General features: G+C 32.9%; 1 protein-coding gene across 6 annotated transcripts in view; it reads left to right on the forward strand.

The window, feature by feature from the left end:
* NIPBL (NIPBL cohesin loading factor) overlaps nt 1-25,047 on the forward strand; it is a 194,153-nt gene that overhangs the window by 113,280 nt on the left and 55,826 nt on the right. For 4 of the 6 annotated variants that reach the window (XM_015451282.4, XM_005556732.5, XM_005556733.5 and 1 more), the window contains 11 exons: nt 1,196-2,821; nt 11,836-12,018; nt 16,575-16,772; nt 17,023-17,094; nt 17,195-17,284; nt 18,678-18,781; nt 19,275-19,361; nt 22,406-22,637; nt 23,371-23,522; nt 24,051-24,131; nt 24,664-24,764. In XM_015451282.4, the coding sequence (XP_015306768.1) occupies nt 1,196-2,821; nt 11,836-12,018; nt 16,575-16,772; nt 17,023-17,094; nt 17,195-17,284; nt 18,678-18,781; nt 19,275-19,361; nt 22,406-22,637; nt 23,371-23,522; nt 24,051-24,131; nt 24,664-24,764 (2,926 nt within the window). The remainder of the gene's footprint in view (nt 1-1,195; nt 2,822-11,835; nt 12,019-16,574; nt 16,773-17,022; nt 17,095-17,194; nt 17,285-18,677; nt 18,782-19,274; nt 19,362-22,405; nt 22,638-23,370; nt 23,523-24,050; nt 24,132-24,663; nt 24,765-25,047) is intronic. The other 2 variants (XM_073993316.1, XM_005556734.5) reach the window with 1 other exon arrangement.

The raw sequence follows: 25,047 nt of genomic DNA on the forward strand, positions 1-25,047 counted from the left end.
ACAATAAGGAGCCATTTTTCAGTTGTCAGTTTGACTTTTAATCTTGTGATACCATCTTCCTTATATTCACATTAGTGAATATTACAAGAGAATCTAGAGATTGTCTTATTAAAATAACTAAGAGTGATTTTTAAAACATACTCAAGCTCAGCAAATAAACAAAAGGAAGCCAAACCTCAAGGTACTATAATGTAACCATTCCCAAGACCTAACTGGAGATTTAATTTACAGAAAATGACCTAGCACCCTCATAAGTCAGAAATGGAATCATACACAGAAATATATAGATGTTAAAAATACCTTCACATTTTATTGCAATGGTGAATTTGTGTTTGTGTGTGTGTCTTTACGTTTAATAATACTGTAAATTATTTCTTTCCGAGACCAGAATAGACCCCTAGAACATTATAACTTTATGTTGAAGAGTAGGAACAGTTTTCTTCAGTGGAAGTTGCTTAAGACAGGATTCTAATTTATACCTGTTGCTTCTTGATTTTAAATTTTCTATTCCTTTGATATCTGTTGCTTCCTTATTTTAAATTTACTTCTATCTAACATTGTGGTTAGCTTTTAAACTCCTTTCACTCTTTTAACACTTTAAAGAATTTGAATTATTGATTAAAGTTAAATGACAGATTACTAAATTCATTTTTTAAACTCATTTTTTTCCAATGGCATGGTATCTATTTTATTTCTTTTTTTCCATACTTATCTTAGATACAGTAAAAGCTTATATTTCCTGTTTGGTATGTTGGCAGATTTGGAGCTCTTTATAGTTTTTCGCTAACAGTTAAAATTAACCTGAGTGAGACTATGATTTATAACTGGTTGTTTTATTCTTAGGGAAAGAATCTGATTTATCTTTAACATCTATGAACATAAATATATGTTTGTATTTGGTACATTATAAGTTCTATTCATTTTATATTCTTACACTTATTTATATCCTTAAAGAGTATGCAGTTAAATTCTTTTTACTGTATTTATTGAAATCTCTCAAGCATATTTCTTCAAACCTTGGTTTTCAAAGTATTGTGTCATTCATGCTTACTATTTTATGTATGCATATGTGCATTTGCATTTACTCCATTTTTAAAACATAACCTTAAAAAAGATAAAAAACATCCATAGGGTTTTTAATAAGATAAGAATACATGTCTATTACTGATATCAAATATTTATCTTTAAATTTCAGATAAGCCTTTGAAAAAAAGAAAACAAGATTCTTACCCACAGGAGGCTGGGGGTGCTACAGGAGGTAATAGACCAGCTTCTCAGGAGACGGGTTCTACGGGAAATGGGTCAAGGCCAGCATTAATGGTTAGCATTGATCTTCATCAGGCAGGAAGAGTGGACTCTCAGGCTTCTGTAACTCAGGATTCAGACTCCATAAAAAAGCCTGAAGAAATCAAACAATGTAATGATGCACCTATTTCTGTTCTTCAGGAAGATGTTATTGGAAGTCTTAAATCTACACCAGAAAACCATCCTGAGACACCTAAAAAAAAGTCTGATCCTGAGCTTTCAAAGAGTGAAATGAAACAAAGTGAAAGCAGATTGTCAGAATCTAAACCAAATGAAAACCGATTGGTGGAGACAAAATCAACTGAAAATAAGTTAGAAACTAAAGTTGAGACCCAAACAGAAGAACTTAAACAGAATGAGAGCAGAACAACTGAATGCAAACAAAACGAGAGCACCGTAGTTGAGCCTAAACAAAATGAAAATAGACTGTCTGACACAAAACCAAATGACAACAAACAAAATAATGGCAGATCAGAAACAACAAAATCAAGGCCTGAAACCCCAAAGCAAAAGGGTGAAAGCCGGCCTGAGACTCCAAAACAAAAGAGTGAAGGGCGTCCTGAAACCCCAAAACAGAAGGGTGATGGAAGGCCTGAAACTCCAAAGCAAAAAGGTGAAAGCCGCCCTGAAACTCCAAAGCAAAAAAATGAAGGGCGACCTGAAACACCAAAACACAGGCATGACAATAGGAGGGATTCTGGAAAGCCATCTACGGAGAAAAAACCTGAAGTGTCTAAACATAAACAAGATACTAAATCTGACTCACCTCGGTTAAAATCAGAACGAGCTGAAGCCTTAAAGCAGAGACCTGATGGGCGATCTATTTCTGAGTCACTAAGACGTGACCATGATAATAAACAAAAATCAGATGACAGGGGTGAATCAGAGCGACATCGAGGAGATCAGTCTAGGGTTCGAAGACCAGAAACATTGAGATCCTCTAGTAGAAATGAACATGGCATTAAATCTGATAGTTCAAAAACTGATAAACTAGAACGAAAACACAGGCATGAATCAGGGGACCCAAGGGAAAGACCATCTTCTGGGGAACAAAAATCAAGACCTGACAGTCCTCGTGTTAAACAAGGAGATTCTAATAAATCAAGATCTGATAAACCTGGTTTTAAATCACCAAATAGTAAAGATGACAAAAGGACAGAGGGTAACAAGAGTAAAGTAGACACTAATAAAGCACACCCTGACAATAAGGCAGAATTTCCAAGTTATTTGTTGGGGGGCAGGTCTGGTGCATTGAAAAATTTTGTCATTCCGAAAATCAAGAGGGATAAAGATGGCAATGTTACTCAGGAAACAAAGAAAATGGAAATGAAAGGAGAGCAGAAAGACAAAGTAGAAAAAATAGGATTAGTTGAAGATCTAAATAAAGGAGCTAAGCCTGTAGTTGTTCTACAAAAACTGTCTTTGGATGATGTTCAGAAACTTATTAAAGATAGAGAGGACAAATCAAGAAGTTCCCTTAAACCTATCAAGAATAAACCATCAAAGTCAAATAAAGGTAAGAATACTGATGTCATTTATAATATAATCGATTTTAAGTGCTAAGGTTACTAAGTATTAAAAAGGAAATTTACAAAAATTAGAAAGCTACTACGTGAAAATATAACATCTATGTCAAACAACAGTAAATTTTTTTCAGAAGTATAGATAAAGGTTTCCAATGAATTTTTTTTCCCCACAGTTTTTTTCTTCCCACCCACTACTCAAGGTAGTTATGAATCTTACTGCTATTTGGTTACACAGAGATAAGTTATTTGGCTGTTTAATTATTTCTTATATTCGTTATTTCTTATGTTAATCAAGTGAATGTTGTATTAAAATAGCTGTCTTTAAAAACTCTCTATAGTCTTACAATACTATATTCTTACAGACCTGTGTTTGAGCTAATTATCGATGAATAGTTTGTATAGTTTAGAAAGTTATATAAAAGGTTATTTTTCATTTTGTTGGGGAGATGGTTAGTTAAATATGTTTTATATTTTTAAAACATATCTTTTTGTCCTTGTTTATGCAAAGGTAATAGGGAACGGTACTTACTTTTTAAATTTGGTTAAATTGTAAGTTTGTGGGAGGCAGGGGGACTGGTGTTATTTTTGCATGGTTTCTGAGTTAAATTCTCTGGTTACTTGAGTAAGATTATTTCCAAAGGGATAAGAATGTCTTAAGTGCCAAAAAATAATGACCATTTGTGCAGAAGATATACTTTTGTATCCGTTTGTACACAAGTATTTAAAATAACTTTTTTTATTTTTAAATAGAGATGAGGTCTTCTTGCTTTGTTGACCAGGCTGCTTTCGAACTCCTGGCCTCAAGCGATCCTTTTGTCTCAGCCTCCCAAAGTGCTGGGATTACAGGCGTGAGCCACCATGTCCATGCAGTCTAAATATATTGAGGTGTAGTGAAGGCGATAGAACTGAGAGTTTATTTGATTTTGAGTTTTCCTTCTGTGAAAGAGAATTATTAAGAATTTAGATTTAAACTTATATGTAACCAAGTATATGAAATCTGGAATTGCATTGGCTGAGATGGTAGCCATTACCTTTTTTGGCTATTTAAATTTAAATTAACTAAAATTGAAAGTTCATTTCATCAGTTGTCATACGTGGCTATTGGCTACCGTATTGGACAAAACAGAACATTTGCATCATCACAGAAAGTTGTATTGCATAGCACTGCAGTGCATTAGCAGATATGAAAAGTGTGTGGTTATTGTTTTCATAACATGCTGTTGTAACTTGTCTACCAAGAAAACTCTTTGAAAACATATTATAAAGAACTCTATTCAAAGAATGACTTGTGGCTCATCTGTTGTTATTCTTGCTTGGTCTTCGTCAGCATTCATTTCTTCACTGTTAATTTATTTGATTTTGCCTTACAAAAATGAAAAAATATTGCCTTCTGAGTTACTAATATTTGTGTTCTTTGAGTGAAGCTTTTAATTTTTAGATTATAGCAATTAGACCAAAAATCAATTAAGACATCAGCCTCAATAAGTAGCCTTTTTAATTTAACTGGAATGTGTCTTTTCAGAGTTACTTGTTAATATGAAAGAGGTTGTAGAATGCGGGAGTTAACACTAGATTTGTTTTCTTTTAGGTAAAGATTTTCTTTAAAATTTTTTAGCGAAAGTTTGGGAGTAGCTTATATTTATAAACTAAAGAGTATGGCTATACAATTTTAGAAGAGTCAGGTGAAAGATGGAAAGTGGTACCCTCTTGTTCCTTTGATCTGGACCATCTTTCTCTCCCTCCCCTCTCAGCTTACCCTAGCCTTGCTTTCTAAACTCTGTTCTAACAAAGAGTCTTTTACAACTCCTTAAAGAACATCCAGAAGTGAATATAGCTTTTAGTTAGTAATTGCTGTATTATTTCACCTGGTTTTTTCACATGCAGTAATATGGCCTATGAATAAGTTTTTAGCACCAAAATGCATTTCTGATAGTATACTTTTAATGCAGATGTATATACCTGATATGGTCATGTTAGTATGTAAGTAAGCTATCTGGGTGTCTGAGTGATGTGTATGTATGTGTACATGTGCATGTTTATGTATATATACACATATATTAATGTAACTGCAATTACAATAACAGTCCTTTTCATCAAAAAATACTGTGTCAGTGCTTAAATTCATTTCAGGATGCCATGTAGCTATCTTTTGGATTAATTTATTTATGTCTTAGGATCCGTATCTTTTTTTTTTTTTTTTAGTAATGTTCTAATTTTGGTTTTATTTTAGATTTTTGCTACTCAGTTTAAATAGCAGAGTTGGTTAATTGTGGATTTTTTTAATTGCATGTACATGAAGCACAGTTGTAGATTACTTACCCTTTGTAGTACATATTGGGGTTTTCTTTGGAGATTCACAGAAAATCACATTTTGATGTGTTGATGATTTTCTGAGTAAAGGAATTAGTCTGAATATTGCTGGGATACTTTTATGGTTGGTTCCTAGGGCCAAAATTGAAAAGCCATAAATTTCCATCTTTTAAATATTTTACCAGTTGTTCATATAGAAAATATTCTTTAGGATACATTTTAAGCTGATAAATTTTGAGTGTGTGATAGAGGTACAGATTTATTACTCCTATTTTAGATTACTTATTTTTGTCTTTTGTATGAGCATGTTAAATGTAAAGTGGCATTGTTACATTTGATTTGATTTCTGTGGCAATATGTCTATATCCCTGGTACCTAACAAAATACTTCATACATAATAAAATTATACTTAATGGCTATTGAATGGAGACAATGTTGTCACCATTTTCAGGAAAAGCTTTTGTGTACAGATTAAAATTAGATAGTCATCTTTTATGTTCCCATCAATACACCCTAGCTCAAGAGCTACTTATTTGTCGAATCCTGCTTCCTAAATATTGTAGTAACTTTCTTCACCCTGTCAACTACCTAGATTTTTTGTTAAGATCCAAAGAAAACCTGCTTATAGTATTATGTGTTTAGTTTTTCTATCACACTTATTTTGATCTACAGCAGTTACAACATGGGATTAATATTATTCCCATTCTTATCCTGCTTTGTCAACTTCCCTATCTTTCCATCACCTTGTTTATTCCTTGTGTGGGAGGGGTGGAGGGGGCAGTCAGGCAACGTAACCCTTTGTAGAATTCTTTTTAAGTTCTTCAAATATCTTCTACTAAAATATACTTCGATCAGTATGTTACATGCCAAAAAATATTTTATTGTTAAAAATTTTATTAGAATATTACCCTAATGTATAGTGTCTCTAAATTAAAATAATAAAGTAATGAGATCCTTTAAGATTGGCATAATCTCCCAGCATTTTGGGAGGCCAAGGTAGGTGGATCATTTGAGGTCAGGAGTTAAGACCAGCCTGGCCAACATGGTGAAACCCCACCTCTACTAAAAATACAAAAATTAGTTGGGCCCGGTGGCAGGCACTTGGTAGTTCCAGCTACTCAGGAGGCTGAAGCAGGAGAATCGCTTCAAACCAGGAGGAGGAGGTTATAGTGAGCTGAGATTGTGCCACTGCACTCCAGCCTGGGTGACAGAGCAAGACTCTTATCTCAAAAAAAAAAAAAGAAGATTGGCATAATCATCAACTAACATGTGCCTTCACTGTTATTAACAGCTTAGTATCAGTAATTACAAACATTTGATTTTGTTTTGGGTTTGTTTTTTTTTTTTTAATTCCAGAGTGTCTCAAAATAGCTTTATGTCTAAGGAAACCATTTTTCCTTCGCTCTCCCCCTTCTTCTTTCCAACTAGTATATCATTCTCCATTATGTGGACTCAGTGCTTTCGAGAAATATCCGTATTATTTGTTATTTGACATCATCCTTTAAACTGAAGAGTAAAGCAGTTTCTGAAAGTAGTCTTCACTGGGAATGTATCTGGCGGCTTTAATAGTCAATAGTGATTAGCCTATATTGCTCACTTGATGAGCTAATGATTGTAGGCCTTACTAGCGACAGTTATGTCACTTCAGTTATCTACTGTTACAGTTACACTACTAAATGCTGATCACTGTCATCAGCTGGTTGCCTTTTACTTAGCACTGAACCAGTCTAGTTAGATTGTGTTTAGGATCCTCAGCTTCTGCAAGTTTTAAAGTATTGTTTCTGAGAGTGAATTTATAGCATAGTTTATTCATTCCTAAATTGAGGATTTTCAGTGTGTTTTCTTTAAGGTAGATTGTAATATTGAATAATATTTAATGATGCTGCAGTGGGAATTTATTTTGCTTCATTTGCACAGTTTTATAAAATACCTTTCTAAAAAACTCGAATTTTCAGTTTTTATAAAGACATTCATATCAGTGATATCTTTAGGAAATGTTTAGAGAAAGTTTATTACAGAAGTTGGCATAATCCATATCTAGCTCTTGTGACTTTAGAGCAGTATTTTGAAAATTTGTCCTCATGATTTCCAGTTGTAGAAATTTTTGTTCCAAATTATGCTTAATAGATTGTTCATACAAATATTGCTTAAAAGAAATGCGTTACGTAGAAACCTTTTTATAAAAATTAAAGTTTGCTGGAGCTGTTCTCTCTCCTTTCCATTCCATCTCTTAAGCCAGCCCAAAAACGTAGTTTCTATAGGGTTCTTGTATCTGTAGAAATAGGTGTATAATTGACAGCTAAGGAGCTAGCAAATACTAATTCTGAAAGAACCTGTGTCTGTTTATGAAGAAATTATCTTTGACATACTGAATTCCCTCTTATATCCTTAAAAAAAATTAATGAAACCCTTCTTTACAAGGGCCTGATGTGAAATTAAAGAGTATGAATACCTACTAGTATTATAATACCAATAAAATGGGTTTTTTAATATGGATCTCTCTGTCTTGCCTATAAAAATATTAGCATTTTCTGGCTTCTGATGTGTCAATTTTTAAAAATTCTCCTTTAAACTTATTATAAATTATAGTACAAAGAGAACTGATATCAAAACCTTGAATAAGTCTTAACCTTTCAAAGCTTGATTCATTCACTTTTAAAATAAAGAAACCAATTTCCCTCCTGCTTTATACAGTTATAAAAACCAAAATGAATGTTGTTATAGTAAAAGCTAATCGGTCTGTTTTTTTATATAAAGGAATGTACAGTCATTCAGTTTCTAATTGAATTGAATTTATCTAAATGAAGAAAGCAATTTTTAAAAACAAATCTTTTTATGTATCTGCACTTTATATTCCGTGTAGATTTAAAGATATTACTGCCACAATTTATTTTTCTCACCGTGTATACATATCAAGGAAAGAATCATTTGATCCCTGCCCCCTACTTTTCAGTAATGAGTAGTAAGTTGTTACTTACATAATGAGTAGTAAATTGTCATTTATATGCAGTATTGAAATTTTTTTTTTTTTTTGCCCCCGCTTACCTCTAATTGAAGTTGAAGATCCATTTGGTGCTTCTGTGTTATATGGGTAGATTAATGGAAGAATTGTCACTGAACTGTTACATTGTGCCTGCCCAAGACTTTTTTTTGTTTTTTAGGATTTATAATATTTGGAGGTTTATGTAAGGCTCTTAGTTATTTTTCTGAACATGACTTGTTTCCATTGACCAAAGCTTCAGCCCCAAAGATTTTATTAGTTTAGGTGATTTGTTTCTATCTCAGAGTTGTTTTCCTGTTTTAAAGAGAAAACAAAACACTTTGTTATCAAATCAATGTTTGGGACTTTAAATCTTTTGATGATTTCTGGTTTTAATAATCTGGCAAGTGCTGATTTGTGTGATTTATAATAGAAATCAAAGATTACTTAAATGTAGCTTATCTAGGAGTAAATGTATTCTTTAGCCATATTAGAGCCAGAGTATAGAGTGCATTGTATTTAATGGAACATATGTACAGAAGCTGAAAACTTGGTATCTCACAAAATTGTGACTAAATGACATTATTCATCAAGCCAATAACATAAAGTTTTATGGGAATTCAGACATCTGATTTAAAGAATAAAGCAGGACAAAAGAAATTAGGGGAGAGACAATCATAAAGCACTAGTAGTCTGAAGTTTTTAGGAACAAATAACTTGGCAAGCAACAATAATCCCTAAAATCATCAATCCCTAAAATACATCATCGTATGTTAAGAGATAGCAAGACTCTATGTTTGTATTTAATGGATTATTAACTAATTCAGGGGAAATAACATAACCAAGTATGTCATACAGATAATTTTAAGTACTTGCTATTTATCCATTTTTTTTAAACTGAGTTATCCAAATCAGGATCCTTTTGTTTTTTTAAAGACAGAGTCTCATTCTCTTGCCCAGGCTGGAGTGCAGTGGTGCTAATATAGCTCACTGCAGCCTAGGACTCCTGAGTTCAAACAATCCTCCCATCTCAGCCTCCAAATGGCTGGGTTATCCAGATCCTTGATGTCATATTAAAGATCCCAGGCCTGAATATGGGAAAGTCATGCATTTTATTTGTTATCTTTGTAATCAAGGGACCTGGCAGAGTCCATTTATAAAGTGCTTCATGAAATAGAAGAAAGGATGTGGTTAATTCAGAAAATGTGTGAAACCTGTGGAATAGACAATTCTGTTCAAAATGAAACAGGGTTCACTTTTGGAGGATGATACATGTAGAGACATTGATTCCTGGATTTTTTTTCTTTAAAGTTGGGTCATCTTCAGAAATAAAACTTTTGACCTTTGAATTATGTTGTTTAAACTTTCAAAGTTTTATAGAAGTTAAAATGATCTGGAGAATACTAGAGGTCTTAATAGTATTCTTGTTAATGTAAGGAATAAGAAAGGGTAAACTACTGTTAATAAATGTTGATACTTGCTTTATCGGATATAAGGCACAGGTTGTCTGTGTTTGGCTATTGTGAGGAATTTTTTTAAAAAGAAAAAGAGCAGAGTCCTTGCTCTGGGAACATAATAATCCATTGCAGAGAGAGCACAAGAACTAGTACATATTTTAACCTTTGATTATTGTGTGTTTATCTGCAGGAAAATCTTCTGGTATATTAGTATCAAGTCAGTATGTCTGTGATGTGAACGTAATCTAAGCAGAACAATCACTTAGGTAACGTTTGCTTTAAAAAAAAAAAAATTCCGTGATGGATGAAAGGTCAAATACTTTGGGTTATCTGTATTTATAAAACCATAAAGATCATAATGTTTCAAATACTGCAAAAAAAAAATCCATTCTTAAAAATTTTGGAAATGTACTCATTTGTCTCTCAAATATAGCAACTCAGGAACTATCCAGCAAGTATATCTGTAAGTGAACATGAGAAATTGTGAACCACAGAGTTAGGCAATCAAGAAGCATCTATTGACCATCCATATATGTACTTAATATTATGTAGGTCATGTGGAAAAGAGAAGATGTATACTCTAAAACATGATGTTCCATCAAAAAGACACATACTGAAGTAGAGATATTCATTCAAAGACTTTTAAATGAGTTGCAAAATGTGTTCAGTTTGGGGCTGAAGATACGCAATGCAAAGCTAAAGTTGACTTCTTTTACTTCTACCAGTATTCTAAAAAAAAAAAAAAAAAAAAAAAGACCCTCACTGATAAAACTTAACTAGTTAAATTAAGAAAGCCAATACAGAGAAATATTACCTGATTTCAAAATGACACAGAAGTTAAACTCAACATTAGTTAGAATTCTTAGCAATTGAAGTCTGGGATATTACCAGTCATGAGTATTGCATGTTTGTTGGGTAAAATTATTGCTGTGCATGTCCTTAGAAGAACAGAAGCCTGAAAGTTACTGAAATAACTCCTTTGTGATACTGAATAAAAGTTTTGAAAGAATTAAAAGGTTATTCTTCCATTAAGATTAATGTTTTATATCTCCATCTTGAGTTATTTGATTGTATTGTCTTAGTCTTCTTGATAGCTATTTACTTTTCTGTCAATTAATTTTTATTCTTTACATAAGCGCTATTATCATTTGCATGTTATAAAGGATAGTATTAATGTTGATTGTAAGTTACTAATATTTCCTGCTGTAAACCACAAAGGTACTCTTTGCTCCCAATTCATAAAATTTATCAGGTAAGATTTTTCTTTTTATACTTCCACTCAAAGTAAGTAAAGGAAGCTAAAATTGCCATCTTTAGTAATCATTAAGGACAAATAATCCTGAATAAGTAGCTTTTTCTACTTCTACTTTATTTTTTAAACTGTCAGGAAGATAGTCACAGTTTATTTCTTCGTAAGAACTATTTGTGTGTGTTTGTGTGTATGTATGTAGGATTAAGTAGTATAATGGCTCTTATTGTCTTATTTTTTATTGTCTTGACTCTTTCGTGGGAAGATATGAACTTGAATTTTCTAAAAGTACTTGAAATGTACTTTTCAGTTACAGACATTTATATTTTAAAATATTTGTCATCTATTTATCCTATGTTACATGTTTCTCTTGTCTTCAGTTAAATTGTATATATTGATTTGTCTGTTTGAAGAAGTTCTCCATAATGCTAAAGGCATTACCATGCCTTCAAATAGACAGTGATAGGTAAAAGCATATGTAAAGCTCTTGTCTCAGCCACCATACACAACTGCCAAGATCATAGAAAAGGAGGAGGAGTGGTAAGTGTCTTCCAGCACTTCTCACTTGTATTGAGGGGTAACATTAGATTCAAACTACTGCAGACCTACAGAAAACAAAATTTATGTATTACCAAGAATGTGAAGTGTACCTCTTACCGCAAATCCGTTTGCAAATGTCAGTGAATCTCTAGTTTCAGAAAGTTTTAAGTCAATGCAGACAAATTGAAGGCATTATATCAAAAATTTATTATATAATTACCCTTCGTTTTTATGGTGGTGTCATGTTTTTAAAGTTGTTACATAATTATATGTATATATGTACACATACATATATATTAACTATATTGTCACTTTAGGGTTAAGAGTATTATAGTTGTGTTCTATTAAAATAAACTGGTGACTTAGAAACCATAAATACTAATATTTTTATTGTGCTAATTTAGTTAAAATTTTCCTTTTATCTTCAGATTTACATTTTTTTTTTTTTTGTTTACCTTTCATTAATAGGTAGTATAGATCAATCAGTGTTAAAAGAATTACCCCCTGAACTCCTGGCAGAAATTGAGTCCACCATGCCACTTTGTGAACGTGTGAAAATGAACAAACGCAAGCGTAGCACAGTTAATGAAAAGCCAAAATATGCTGAAATCAGTTCAGATGAAGATAATGATAGTGATGAAGCTTTTGAATGTAAGTATCACAGAACTCTTTGTTATTATTTTAGAGTTTAAAAGCAGGTTGATGTGTTTTTCTCATTTATAATTTGGGGGTTTAGCAAGAGCACAGTCACCTTAATTCTTAATAACGCAGTATAGTAGGTTTTTTTCTCTACACTTTAAAAATGCGTGAAAGATGAGATCAGTTGGCACCAAGAAAAAATATTAAATGAGCTACAATTAAGTTTAAAACACAGGTAGGTATGTGTCTGTATGCATTCAGCAAACATATATTGAGCTCCTATTATATGCTAGACACTGAGAGTAAAAATACAAATAAGATATGGCCCCTGTCTTCAAAGAGCCTTCAGTCTAATGGGGGAAATATGTAAATAAATAATTGCAGTATGCTGATAAAAGTACAGTGATAATAGTTAATCCAGGGTGCTATGGGAACACATTGGATTGGCATCAAAATCAGAGTGGGGGCTCAGGGAATGCTTACTGGAAGAGGTGACACTTGAGTTGAGTCTTGAAGGACACGTAGGAGATAGCCAGATGAAGAAATATTTAAAACCATACTATCACTAAATTATGAATGGATTAGCCACATTGCAGATTATCTCTGTGGTTTGGACCTGGCTTCTCCTTTTTGCCCAGCTGTGTCCTGGAATTCCTCCCTTGTTTCACTGTTTTCCAGAGCTGGCTTCTTCACTACACAGCTACCTCTCTACAACACTGTGATCACCTGTCTTTGCACTAGACTTGCTATACCTCGCCTGTCTTCCTACTGGTCCACTGAAAAAGTTCTTCTCTTTTATCCCTATCTTCCTTCTTCTGGAGCAAGAGAATTGAGCCTAGCCAAGAGGGGTCAGCAACCTTGTTTGACTTAAACGGCATTCAGTGGAAACAGACTATGGGAGATCTTCACTTGTGTGCCAACTGACTTAGTCATAATGACCAAAAGAAGTGGGAAGACCACCAGTGTTCTACCTTTTCCACCTAGTGTCCATAGATTGAGGTGTGACAAGCAAGGGCAGGAAGGACAGATGCATGCCGTCATTTTTAAATGTATATTGCTGATGGAAGCCCTTCACCTCCTCCAAAGTTTTTAATGTTAATTTACTGATTTTTTTTTAATTGTGAGCTCTTGAGCTATGAGCAGTAGACTATGAATACTGAACAAATCTGAAAAAGGTTTTAAAAGTGAAATAAAATATATAGCAAACTTAATCAACAGTTAATCATGTATAATTGTTATAATTTGTATTATGAAATGTATTGACACACAGTATATTAAAATGGCTAAAGTTAATTTTTTTTATTACGATCAGACATTTTGGTCATATGGGGATGTGGTTAGCTCTGGAAGGTGAGAAGATAAAAGAAACATGGGGCCCAGGAACTCACTCCCTTTAATATACATGCCTTACCACTCTGCCTCTTTCCCTCTAATAAACATATCACCCATATCTAGAATAGCCAAGAAGGAGGAGTCCCTGAATTCCAGTTTGATTTCAAATAACATTTCAAATCCAGTTGACGGATAGTGGCTGCCTCCATTACTCAATTGCAAAGATTTCTGAAGCTGTCTCACAGTTAAGTGGAAAGGATAACATAATCAGAAATCTCCATGAAATATAAAATAGTGGAGAGTAGAGCCACACATCCCTCATGTTTGTCACCAATGCAGCCACCATTCATTTCCCCTTGCTTTCTATCATGAAAGCTTTTGTCTCGTCTTATGGAGGCATGTACTTCGTTGTAAAGCCATGGATCCTGTTATATCTATGCCCAACTATATTGAAAGGTAATATTTATTTTAAAGAACCTGAGCTTCACCCACTGCTAGAAGAAAGGAAAGTTTCTCTAGATTTTTAAAGAGATGTCAAGAGTAGCTTCCTGTTTTTCTTCACTTATTTCTATACGAGTAACTATAGAAAAGTGGACACTGGAGCCACTGATTTGAGTGGTGAAAGAAGTCCAAATGGTTGTTCACATAAACAACCAATTGTTATACCACAACAGAAACAGTGTAGTGAAAATATAGCACAATACAAAATGTGAAACTATTATGAGACCATTAAGTTGCAAGCATTATGCTGCTTCGAGAAAGAGAGAGACTTTTTGAAACTTAACAGTTTAATCAAATTGTTTCTCAAAATCTAAAACCAAGGAAATAGTTTTGTTGAAGGTTAGGGGAAAATGTCGAAGGATAACTTTGAAAGTTGGGCTACACAGATTTGGATGGCCATAGCACAAATATAAGGTCACTGGGTACCTGGGGGAAATGGAGAGAGGGGCGATGTAAGAAACTCAAGAGGTACATAGGTGAAATTTGGAAAGAGGAGAGAGAACACCCAAATCATATTTTACATACCTCTCTTTTGAGTCCTTTCCCCTCCCCTGCTTATTCCAAGGTAATGAGAGAAATGGAGAAAGAATAAACTAGCCACAATGAGTTGGTATTCTGATAACCTCATTATAACACAATGTGTTATGGAAGTTGTTTTTTTTTTTTAATGTCACCCCATTTTTATCTAAATTGTCTAAAATTTGATGAATGTGAACTAAAGATTTACAAGATCTGTGGATAGTTACCACCAATACAGCATATTCTATGTAATTACAAACCACTATAAGATTTTTCAAGCATTTTCTACTCATAGGATTGAATGCTTGAAATGGATTTATGAAATTAATTAAAATGTACAAAGACTAAAGCAGGTCATATTTGAGGTTGTAAAATACTAATTTCTGGTGCGGTAACTCATGCCTGTAATCCCAACACTTTGGGAGGCCGAGGTGGGAGGATTGTTTGAGACCAGCCTGAGCAACATAGCAAGACCCCTTCTCTGCCTCTGTGAGAAAATAGTGCTTTCTGAAGTAGTTTGCTTATTAGTTGCCATCCCTAAGTACTGAAATTTAGGCATTTCAGTACTTGTGAAAAAAAATCTGAGGAATTCTATATAGAAATGACATGTTTCTCTCTCACAAATACATACACACAGCCTACTTATATTAGTGTATGAAACAAGTTGTCACTAAAGGAATATACTAGAGCATACTGTAATCATAAAAGAGGAACAGTCCTATCACTCTTCACATACCTCATAACCAAATTCATACCTAATTATGAAGAAAATCCCAGATATTTATATCCATTTACATTTGTGGTTTATATGAACCTTTTTGCTCTCCAAGCCTGTGACCATAAAGAAGAGGAAACATAATGACCTTTTCCTGCCATGTTGTCCCTAGATTGGCTAGAAGAGTCCAGAACCAGAAACCAAACTAGATTCTTGAACAGGAATAGATAGGGTAGCATTTAAGAATAAGATTAGCCAGAGTGTAGACATTTATTACCCACACATGAAGACACTGGCACAAGCATAGAGCGCCTGGGCCAGAGGTTGGCATCCTTACATCTAAGCCAAGTAGGGGACTTAAGCAAAACATTTGTCTTAAGTATTTGTGTATTTATCATAGTTAGGGATTCAGAAAAGAGCAGTTGCTAGTCAAATAACAGACTGGAAAGTTTATCATTGTCAGCAGCAAGTGGTCACAACAACAACCAGTATATGATCTCAAGGTAGGACACATCACTTCTCTACGCTGGTTTTAACTTGGTGGTACCTACTACATCCTAGAACAGACATGGTAAATATTTGTCACTTATAGTGCCCCCCAGCTCTTACTGCAGACATTTCTAATCAGTCTTTCTTGCTGAACTATGATGCGTTCTCAGAGCTCAGAGTTATTTTCAACATAATATTCTAGGCAGCTATTGCCAGTTGATGAGAGTTGATGTGTCAGATGAAATCTGTTTGCCAGGTCTGCCTAAAGGCTCCTGTCAGTACGGGTGATTTTAGCAGAATGCTAAAATGATGGGGAAAAGATTGAAGGTAACATATATAATCATGCTTATGAAGCATACATAAGCTTAGAAACTTTTCTTGGGTTTAAGCAAGCCTTTTGTTGGAGAACTGAATTCATTATGTGAGTATTTACAACTGTACAGGTTTATTCTATCTCTGTAGGCTTGTCATGTTAGGTCACCAGGGCTTATGGAATTTATCACTGAGTTGTGGGTTTAACTTAGCTATTAATTGATGGTGTACATGGTTACCCATATTCTGTAACACTTTCTCAAATTTGACTTCTCCAAACCCTGCTCCCCATCAGTAATCTACGTGCTTTAAGGTGGTTCTGTTTTTCATCCAATTCCTAAACATAGTTTGTTTTACAGCCTCAATTAATCTTCAAGTTTAGGTATAACCCTTACTGACTTGCTGAATAAATGTCATTGAAATGAACACCATAGTTTAATTTTAAGAACCTTTCTATCTGTATTTATTAGGAATAAATACTGAGTTCGTGTAAAGATCTTAAAATCTGGGTAGATTGTGCTAAAATTAGTGATACTCTTTCTATATCATAACTTAAACTTCTGGGTAGACAAAATCACTCTGAATTTCCTAGACCCTATGGAATGAAGATTTTTTTCCCCATGTGGTTCATTTGTAAAGTACAAGTTTTAATCATCTTTTTAAATGAGGTAAATTATTTGTCATGGGGATTTGCTTCTAGCCTCTAGGAAACGACATAAAAAAGATGATGATAAAGCTTGGGAATATGAAGAGCGTGACAGAAGAAGCTCTGGGGATCATAGGAGAAGTGGCCACTCTCATGAAGGAAGAAGGAGTTCAGGTGGTGGTCGTTATCGAAACCGAAGTCCATCAGATTCTGACATGGAAGATTATTCTCCTCCTCCCAGCCTTAGTGAGGGTAATTCATCAGTGTCAACGGATTTCTTACATAAACCAATTTAAATTTAGGGCTTTAACTTTGAAGAATATTTTATATCTTTTTATGAGTTAATTAACAACTAATTTTCAATTAAGACAAAAATACTTAGTTTCTATGAGCAGTGATTATTGTTTAAGTCTTTAACATTCAGGAAAAAAACTAGAAACAAAAATGGAATTATTTTAAGTTGTCATTCCTGCATTTCAGTACTTCTTTTTGTTCATTTTAGTTGCTAGGAAAATGAAGAAAAAAGAAAAACAGAAGAAAAGGAAAGCATATGAACCAAAACTAACACCTGAAGGTAACACTTTAGTTTATTTAATTTGTCTTTATTCATATTCTTCAGCTTCACATGTCTACTTGGAATGTGAGAATAATGAATGTATTTTTCTCTCTTGCAGAAATGATGGACTCTTCAACTTTTAAGAGATTCACAGCCTCGATAGAGAATATTTTGGATAATTTGGAAGATATGGATTTTACTGCATTTGGTAAAGTCAACTTAAAATACATTTACCCATACTCTAAGTGTCTAACTTTCTGTCAGTTACTCCAGAGGATACAGAGGCGTGCTCTGTGCTATCAAGAAACGAAATCTAGTTGTGAAGTCAAATCTAGTCTGTTACCAAGAAATTAAAAACTTTAGTATGAATCTCAAGTATAAATTAATCAAGTCTGAATAGTATCTAAAGAATCCTGAATAAGTTAGAGTAATTAAGAAAGTCTTTATGCAGGTGAGGAGGCTTGAATAGACCCTGGATAATGAAGGTACTGATAGGAGCAAATATGCAGAAATAAGCATCTATTCTTCTGTTCATTTATTCTAATGACCAATATTTATTGAATACTTACTGTATGCCAGTAGTATGTTAAGTGCTAGAGATGCAAAAATAAGTAAAACCCGAACACCTGGCTTTAGGGAATACAGATTCTAATATGGAAACCAAAATAGTAAACCAATTAGAATACAGTAGGATTAATGTTATATTCATATATTACTTTTACAATGACATAAAGATTACATCTATAAATATTAAAATATGTTTATAAAAACACTGCTTACAATGTATAGAGCTATTCTTAACAATCTTATGCCACCTTCAGCTGGTAAAATAAGTTGTTTTGTGAGAATTACTTGCCTATCATTTTGTTTGCTGATTATTTAGAATGTCAGTTTCATCTTTTTTAAAACTTTGCAATTGTATGCTGAGAAATTGTCTTCTGTATCATTTAGGGTCCCAAAAGGACAAAGGGCACTCTCAAATTAGGATAATATGAGGAGGAGTTATTTACAAAGAGACCAGTTAAAAAGATGGAGGCAAAATAGTACCAGAACCCAAGGTTAACAGTCTTAAACCAAAAGAGTGAGGCTACAGAAAAGTCACCAGAACTCATTCTGCAAGAAAAAAAGTTGTAGAGTAGGCTGCCTTGAAAGAAGCAATACCTTTTGGTCAGGGGACAGAGCCAGCCTGAGGAGACCTTGTAAGCAAAGAGTAAGAGATACAAATACTTGACCTTACACTCTTTAATCTAACAGGGCACCCTACTGGCCAAACCCAAACAAAAGCCAGAGGGCATGGGAGACTCTTGATGTAGTCCGATCAGGTCAACGTCCTGAGGCAGAGTGTGTGGTTGAAAAGAGTCAAGAGTGTATCTAAAGTAGTAAAGATAAGATACCTATCTCATGTTCCCATTTTTGTCATAAATCTGACTTCAATTTCTGTCCTTTTTCATTTCGGGTTTACTTGAGGTTTATATATAGAGGCCTCTTAGGTTGTTATTTGTTTAGTTTGTGTGTCTAAAAATTTTATTAGAAAGTTAAGCTTGACATTTGGAGCTATTTCATTTACCTAAAGTTTGTGTTTATTTGGTTTGATTTTGCAGGTGATGATGATGAAATTCCTCAGGAACTGCTATTAGGAAAACATCAGCTTAATGAACTTGGCAGTGAATCCGCTAAAATAAAAGCAATGGGTATAATGGATAAGGTATCTCACCAAAATAAAATGTATAAATTTACTTCATAGAAATATTTGAAATTAATTTAAGGTTTTCAGGGTAAATTATAAAATTTATGTAAATAGTAAAAAGAAAACTCATTGACCTGTGAGAGTCTAAATGAATTTTTTTGTTTTTTACAAAAGAATAAAAGAAGTATTCTGCAAATTATTCTAAAGAGAATCACAGTCCTGCATTGAAAGAGGGCATGGACTTTAATTTTTTTCGGAGTTTTTTTTTTTTTCGTTTTCTCAAATATTTAGATTATTTAAATGCAGAAATACATTACATTTTTCTTTGACATTTGCTTTAGTCATTTAGGGTCGTGAGTAGAAGTTCTAAGTGGGAAAGTTTTCTTACTCTTTAAGAGGGTAACAATGCTATTTCCTCCATAGCTCAAAGGGAATAATTGTACAAATTGTTTCTTGAATAGTATATAACTTTTACCAGTGATTGATAAAAGAATTTATCTTGCTATTTTAGCTTTCAACTGACAAAACTGTGAAAGTCCTAAATATCTTGGAGAAGAATATTCAGGATGGGTCAAAGCTTTCCACTTTGTTAAATCATGTAAGTTTAAGATCCATACTGTTAATTTTACCCTTAATGTTATTAAGATCTGTAGTAGTCCCCCACTTCTCTATTGTTTCATTTTTCATGGTCTCAGTTACCTACAGTCAACTGTGAGCTGAAAGTAGGTGAATGATTTTTATTACAGTCTATTGTTCTATTTTTTATTAATGTCATTAATCTCTTCCCATGCCTAATTTATAAATTAAATTTTATCTTAGGTATGTATGTGTAGGAAAAAACATAGTGTATATCGGGTTTGATACTATCCGTAGTTTTAGGCATGCACTCGAGGTCTTGGAATCTATCATCTGTGCATTAGGGAGGGACTAATGTGAATTTTTTCACAAATGACTTTCATGTGCAGGGGAAATTTCACATTTCGTTAATTTGAACATGTTACCATGAATTACTAGTTACATTCATTAGCATTGCTAATAAAACTTTTAGTAATTCAGAATTAACGTTACACATTGTCAATTCACAGCTTTGCCATAAAGAACAGTCAAGACATGAAAATTTTTGTCAGTTTCAGGGACCGTTCTTTAGTTTATGCTCTTCCTTATGTAATTGTATGAATGTTTAAATTTTGTTTTTGATTTATGAGATGATAGGTAGTAATTCTTTTTGTTGACCTTTCCTGAAGAAATAATATAGTTAGAAACTTTATCATGATTTCTGAATGTATACTAATTTTTAATTAATATGCATTACTCCTTATATACCATTTTTATACCTACCTCAAAGGGTTGTTAAAAGGATAAAAGAATTAATTCATGTAAAGTACTTATAACAGTGTCTGGCATACTTTAACTTCTCAGTAAATGTTAACTGCCACTGTTACTATATTTTAATATGTTTATATCAAAAGCAGTAGCAACATGGTTGCAATGGTTTATTGAGTGAAGTAAATTTCCTGGGATTTGCCTTCCTAGCATTGTAGTGGACTGTAAATTATATGTGCATTCAAATTGATCTTGATATCTCTGACATTAATGAATGCAAACACTAATGCTTATAGGCATTTAATAAGTTCTGAGTTGATAAATTTTCTTTTTTTTTTTTTTATTTATTTTTTTTTTTTTGTTCCTAATAGAGCCAGGGTCTTGCTTTGTCTCCTGGGCTGGAGTGCCGTGCTGCAGTCATAGCTCATTGTAGTCTCGAACTACTGGGCTCAGGTGATCCTTCCACCTCAGCCTCCCAAGCTACTAGGACTACAGGCATGCACCACAATGCCTGGCTAATTATTTAAAATATTTTGTAGAGGCAAGGTCTCACTCTGTTGCTCAGACTAGTCCCAAACTGCTGGCTTCAAACGATCCTCCTGCCTTGTCCTCCCAAAGCTCTGGGACCACAGATGTGAGGCACTACACCTGGCCAAATTTTCTTTATTTTTAAAGGCCTGATTATAAAAGTAACATATTTATTGCAGAAAATTTCCAAAACAAAAAGCACCAAAAAAGCTATATTCTAATCTAGCAATAACCATGTTGAACACTTTTGATATATATGCTTCTCATGTATACATATGTAGTATATATATTTAATACAAACACTAGATTTCATTTTGTCTTATGAGGGAAATGCTCTTGGTGTTTGCAAAAGCCACAGGATTGCTAGGAAATCTTATCTCCATGGAGTAAAACAAGTTTGTCCAACCTGTGGCCCACTGGCCCATGTGGCCCAGGACAGATTTGAATGCAGCCCAACACAAATTTGTAAACTTTCTTGAAACATTATGAGGATTTTTTGCAATTTCTTTTTAAGCTCATCAGCTATCGTAATTGTTAGTGTATTTTATATGTAGCCCAAGACAGTTCTTCCAGTGTAGCCCAGGGAAGCCAAAAGATTGGACACTCCTGGAATAAAATATATAGAAAAATAATCTCAGATGGTAGTTTTCTGGATTATTAAGTGTATTTATATTTTTAAGTGCCCTCTCTTTAAACTACTTTTTGCATCATAGAAACAAAGGGCTTAGAGAAACCTAAAGTAACAATCTACTCCATTGTTAGTCTACAAGTTACTTAGATACTTCACCAAGAAATTGTGGTAATCATCATCAGAAATCTAGAGTTCTGGAGAGCTGGCTGACTCAGTCTTAAGGAAATTACTTTCATTCCTAAAAAACTGTAACAGTATTTAATATTTTGTAGATAGCCTTAACGTTTGGCATGAATCATGAACCTCCTTAACTGATTCTTCCAAACAAACAGCAATGTCTGCATCAAAGACAAGCTATTTTATCTTTCCTTTGTGAGTTTTTAGGCATTACTGAACAGAAAGCCCTGTCTGCTTTACATATTATATATTGTGTTTTTGTTCATTTTCCCAGTGTATAAGCTTTGAATAGGATATATTTGGAAGTAGTCCTATAATATAGTTTATATTTCATAACTAAAGATGTGATGGAAGGATTTTTACTTTAACAGTGAGATTACTCCTAATTGCAATGTCAAGTTACTGATGTGTAGATTAAAATAAGGTCTTCTCTCAGTTCTTAAATTATCTGTTTTAAAAAATGTCTTCATTAGTCTGCATATTACTACTTTTTAATCTCAGTTTCAGAAGCAGTGTTGTTGAAAAGCAGGTGTTAGGAATGATTGTCAGTAACATTTTAGTACTAAGTAAGGCTTTACCCTTTGTCATTAACTTTTGCTTTGTTATCACAGCAGCAAGCAGAATTTATAAAGTTTTTAAACTATCATAATGTTTATACCCAAAACACAAAATTAATTTATATACAGTTAAAGTGATAGATAGATAAAGCACACAAAGGATAAAGATAATTATAACTTTGTCAGTAGGGTGTCATCTAGTGGTGAAATGAGGTAGAGTATATAAAGTTTGAAAACATTGAAACACAAATCGTGCTCAAAGTAGTATTTATATTTGTACCTCATTCTGGATATTCTTTAAAGAATTAACACACATCATAACACTGTTTTCCACCAGTGAAAATCAAATAAATCATAATTTTAATGTATATTTTAAACCTATAAATGTGTTTATTTCCATTTCATTAACAATGTACTGTTTTACAGAATAACGATACTGAAGAAGAAGAAAGGTTATGGAGAGACCTTATTATGGAGAGAGTTACAAAATCAGCAGATGCTTGTCTTACAACTATCAACATTATGACATCCCCTAACATGCCAAAAGCTGTGTACATTGAGGATGTAATTGAAAGAGTTATACAGTACACTAAATTTCATTTACAGAATACACTTTATCCTCAGTATGATCCTGTTTACAGATTAGATCCTCATGGAGGTTAGTTCGTATAATATCAAAATTATTGTAAATTTTTGCCATGTTAGATGAGTCAAAATAGGACTTAAAATGGCACTAAAATTTTTGAATCATATAAGTTGTAATAAACACTGATTTTGATTATGGATTTGACTAGAATATAGTACTTGTTCAATCATAATTTCTTTAGGAACTACTTATATATAATAGAAGTTATTTCTACTTGTCAGGGAAAATCTCAGAAAATGCTGCCTTCTGGTTTCATTTATCATTTCCCCCTAATTTACCCAGAAAAGCAGTTGTCTACAAAATGGATTGATTCAAGATAAATACTCCTTTTGTTCTTAACCTTTATAAATTAACAATGAAATGTATACATTTGAAGGGAGTAAGGTCAAACTTGGGTTCCTGAATAATGAACTTGATGATTTGTTGTATAATTGAAAATTAATTTAAAGGGAAATATAATCTTACTATCCTGCTCCAATGGAGAAAAGTAGAAATCAAGATAAAATAATATTTTAGATACAAGGATTTAATAGCCCCTGAAGATTATCTGTTGCAAGAATGTTTCTAATAGAATATCTCTAGAGAGTAATTTTCTATTTTAATAAATAAAAAGCTTTATCTTCCAGATTCTGTTTTTATGTAGTTTAAAAATTGTGTTCTCTTAATTCAAAAACAGTTTGAGTACTGTTTATTAAAAATTATTAAAACTTGATGTTTTCCTTGTCTTGAATTTGTTTCATTTTAGGAGGCTTATTAAGTTCAAAAGCAAAACGGGCTAAATGTTCTACCCATAAGCAGAGAGTAATAGTAATGCTTTATAACAAAGTTTGTGACATTGTTAGCAGCTTATCAGAATTGCTAGAGATACAACTTCTTACAGACACAACAATTCTTCAGGTAAGTTTTTTTGGTAAGCATTTCGTATATTTCTAAACTAAATGATTGAGTCCAGTATAACCTAGCACACTCAATAATAAGACCAGCACTATATTATCAGTAATTTTTCCTATTAAGAGTATGTTATATCTAAATTGAAGAAATAAAACTTCAGGAGTTATAAAAAGACATTTTATCAGGAGACAGATAAATGTAGTGTAAATTCCAGACTCTAAATTATTTGAAAGATAGGTTATATTTTCATGCAGATATTAAATGTTTGTTATTTCTTTATATTCCTGTGACATTTATAAACTCAAAAAGTAGAGATTAGAGTACTGATAGCTATGAAACAATGTACCTCCTGTATGTGCTAATGTGCTTTGAGGATGAAGAGGAACAGAGAAAAGAATAGATGCTGATTCGGTGGCAGGAAGAAAAAATGCCTTCTTAGTGTTTTCCAGTAAGCTTATGAATGTATTGGAATTAAGTAAGATAGAATGTTACTGAAATCAACTAATGTTGTATACTACTTACTCTTTTAAACAGGTTTCATCTATGGGAATAACACCATTTTTTGTGGAAAATGTCAGTGAACTACAGTTGTGTGCCATTAAGTTAGTCACTGCAGTAAGTATAATCAATTTGTATTTTTAGTTACCCACAAATAAAACAATATTGATGTCATTTAATCCAAACTTCCAAAAAGTAATGATGATACCTGGTTTTCAGTACATTCATTTCAATCTAAGGACTGTTTTACTAAGTCTTATTAGACTTTATGAATTGAGGATTTATTTTTCTGTTTTGTTAATTTTTTGAGTTATTCTGTTTCTGTCACATTTAGAACGCTTCTGAATATTTGCAAATATTTCAGCTAATAATTCCTTGATATTTATAATAAAGTTAGAATTGTTTAAAATCATTTAAATCTTGTCTGTCTATAGCTAAGATATCATAGTCCTTTAAATGAAACTAGTGTACTCTTTGACTTCTATAAGAATGCTATAATTAATGATAGGAAAATTGAGCAACTTACCTTAGATACTGAAAACATTTTCATTCTAAATGGCAGGTAATTTTTTTAACCGCATGATATTATTTTTTGGTTTGTTTTCTATTAATTATAAGTTTAACTTGGAATCTTATAATTACTAAACAGGTATTCTCAAGATATGAAAAGCATAGGCAGTTAATTTTGGAAGAAATTTTTACTTCACTTGCAAGATTACCAACAAGCAAGAGGAGTTTAAGGAACTTCAGGTAATTAATTACAACAGAGGTCAAGTATAATGAAGAACCCCTATTATATTGAACTGTCGTACATTTATTCTTCATTCTGTCTGATTTATACTTTAATAATTAAAAACTAGGCAGTTACATCAGAACAACATGAAGAATAGCTTAGATGTGTGAAATAACATGGCATATTTAGGGGGCTTAGAAAAGTTCACTGATTCTCAAAGGTAAAAGATCTGTGGAAGGGTCTTTCATAATTGGCACTGTTAACATTTTAGGCCATATAACATTTTGTTATTCTTAGCTG

The sequence above is a fragment of the Macaca fascicularis genome, chromosome 6 (genome assembly GCF_037993035.2).
Source record: "Macaca fascicularis isolate 582-1 chromosome 6, T2T-MFA8v1.1".
Classification (NCBI taxonomy): domain Eukaryota; kingdom Metazoa; phylum Chordata; class Mammalia; order Primates; family Cercopithecidae; genus Macaca; species Macaca fascicularis.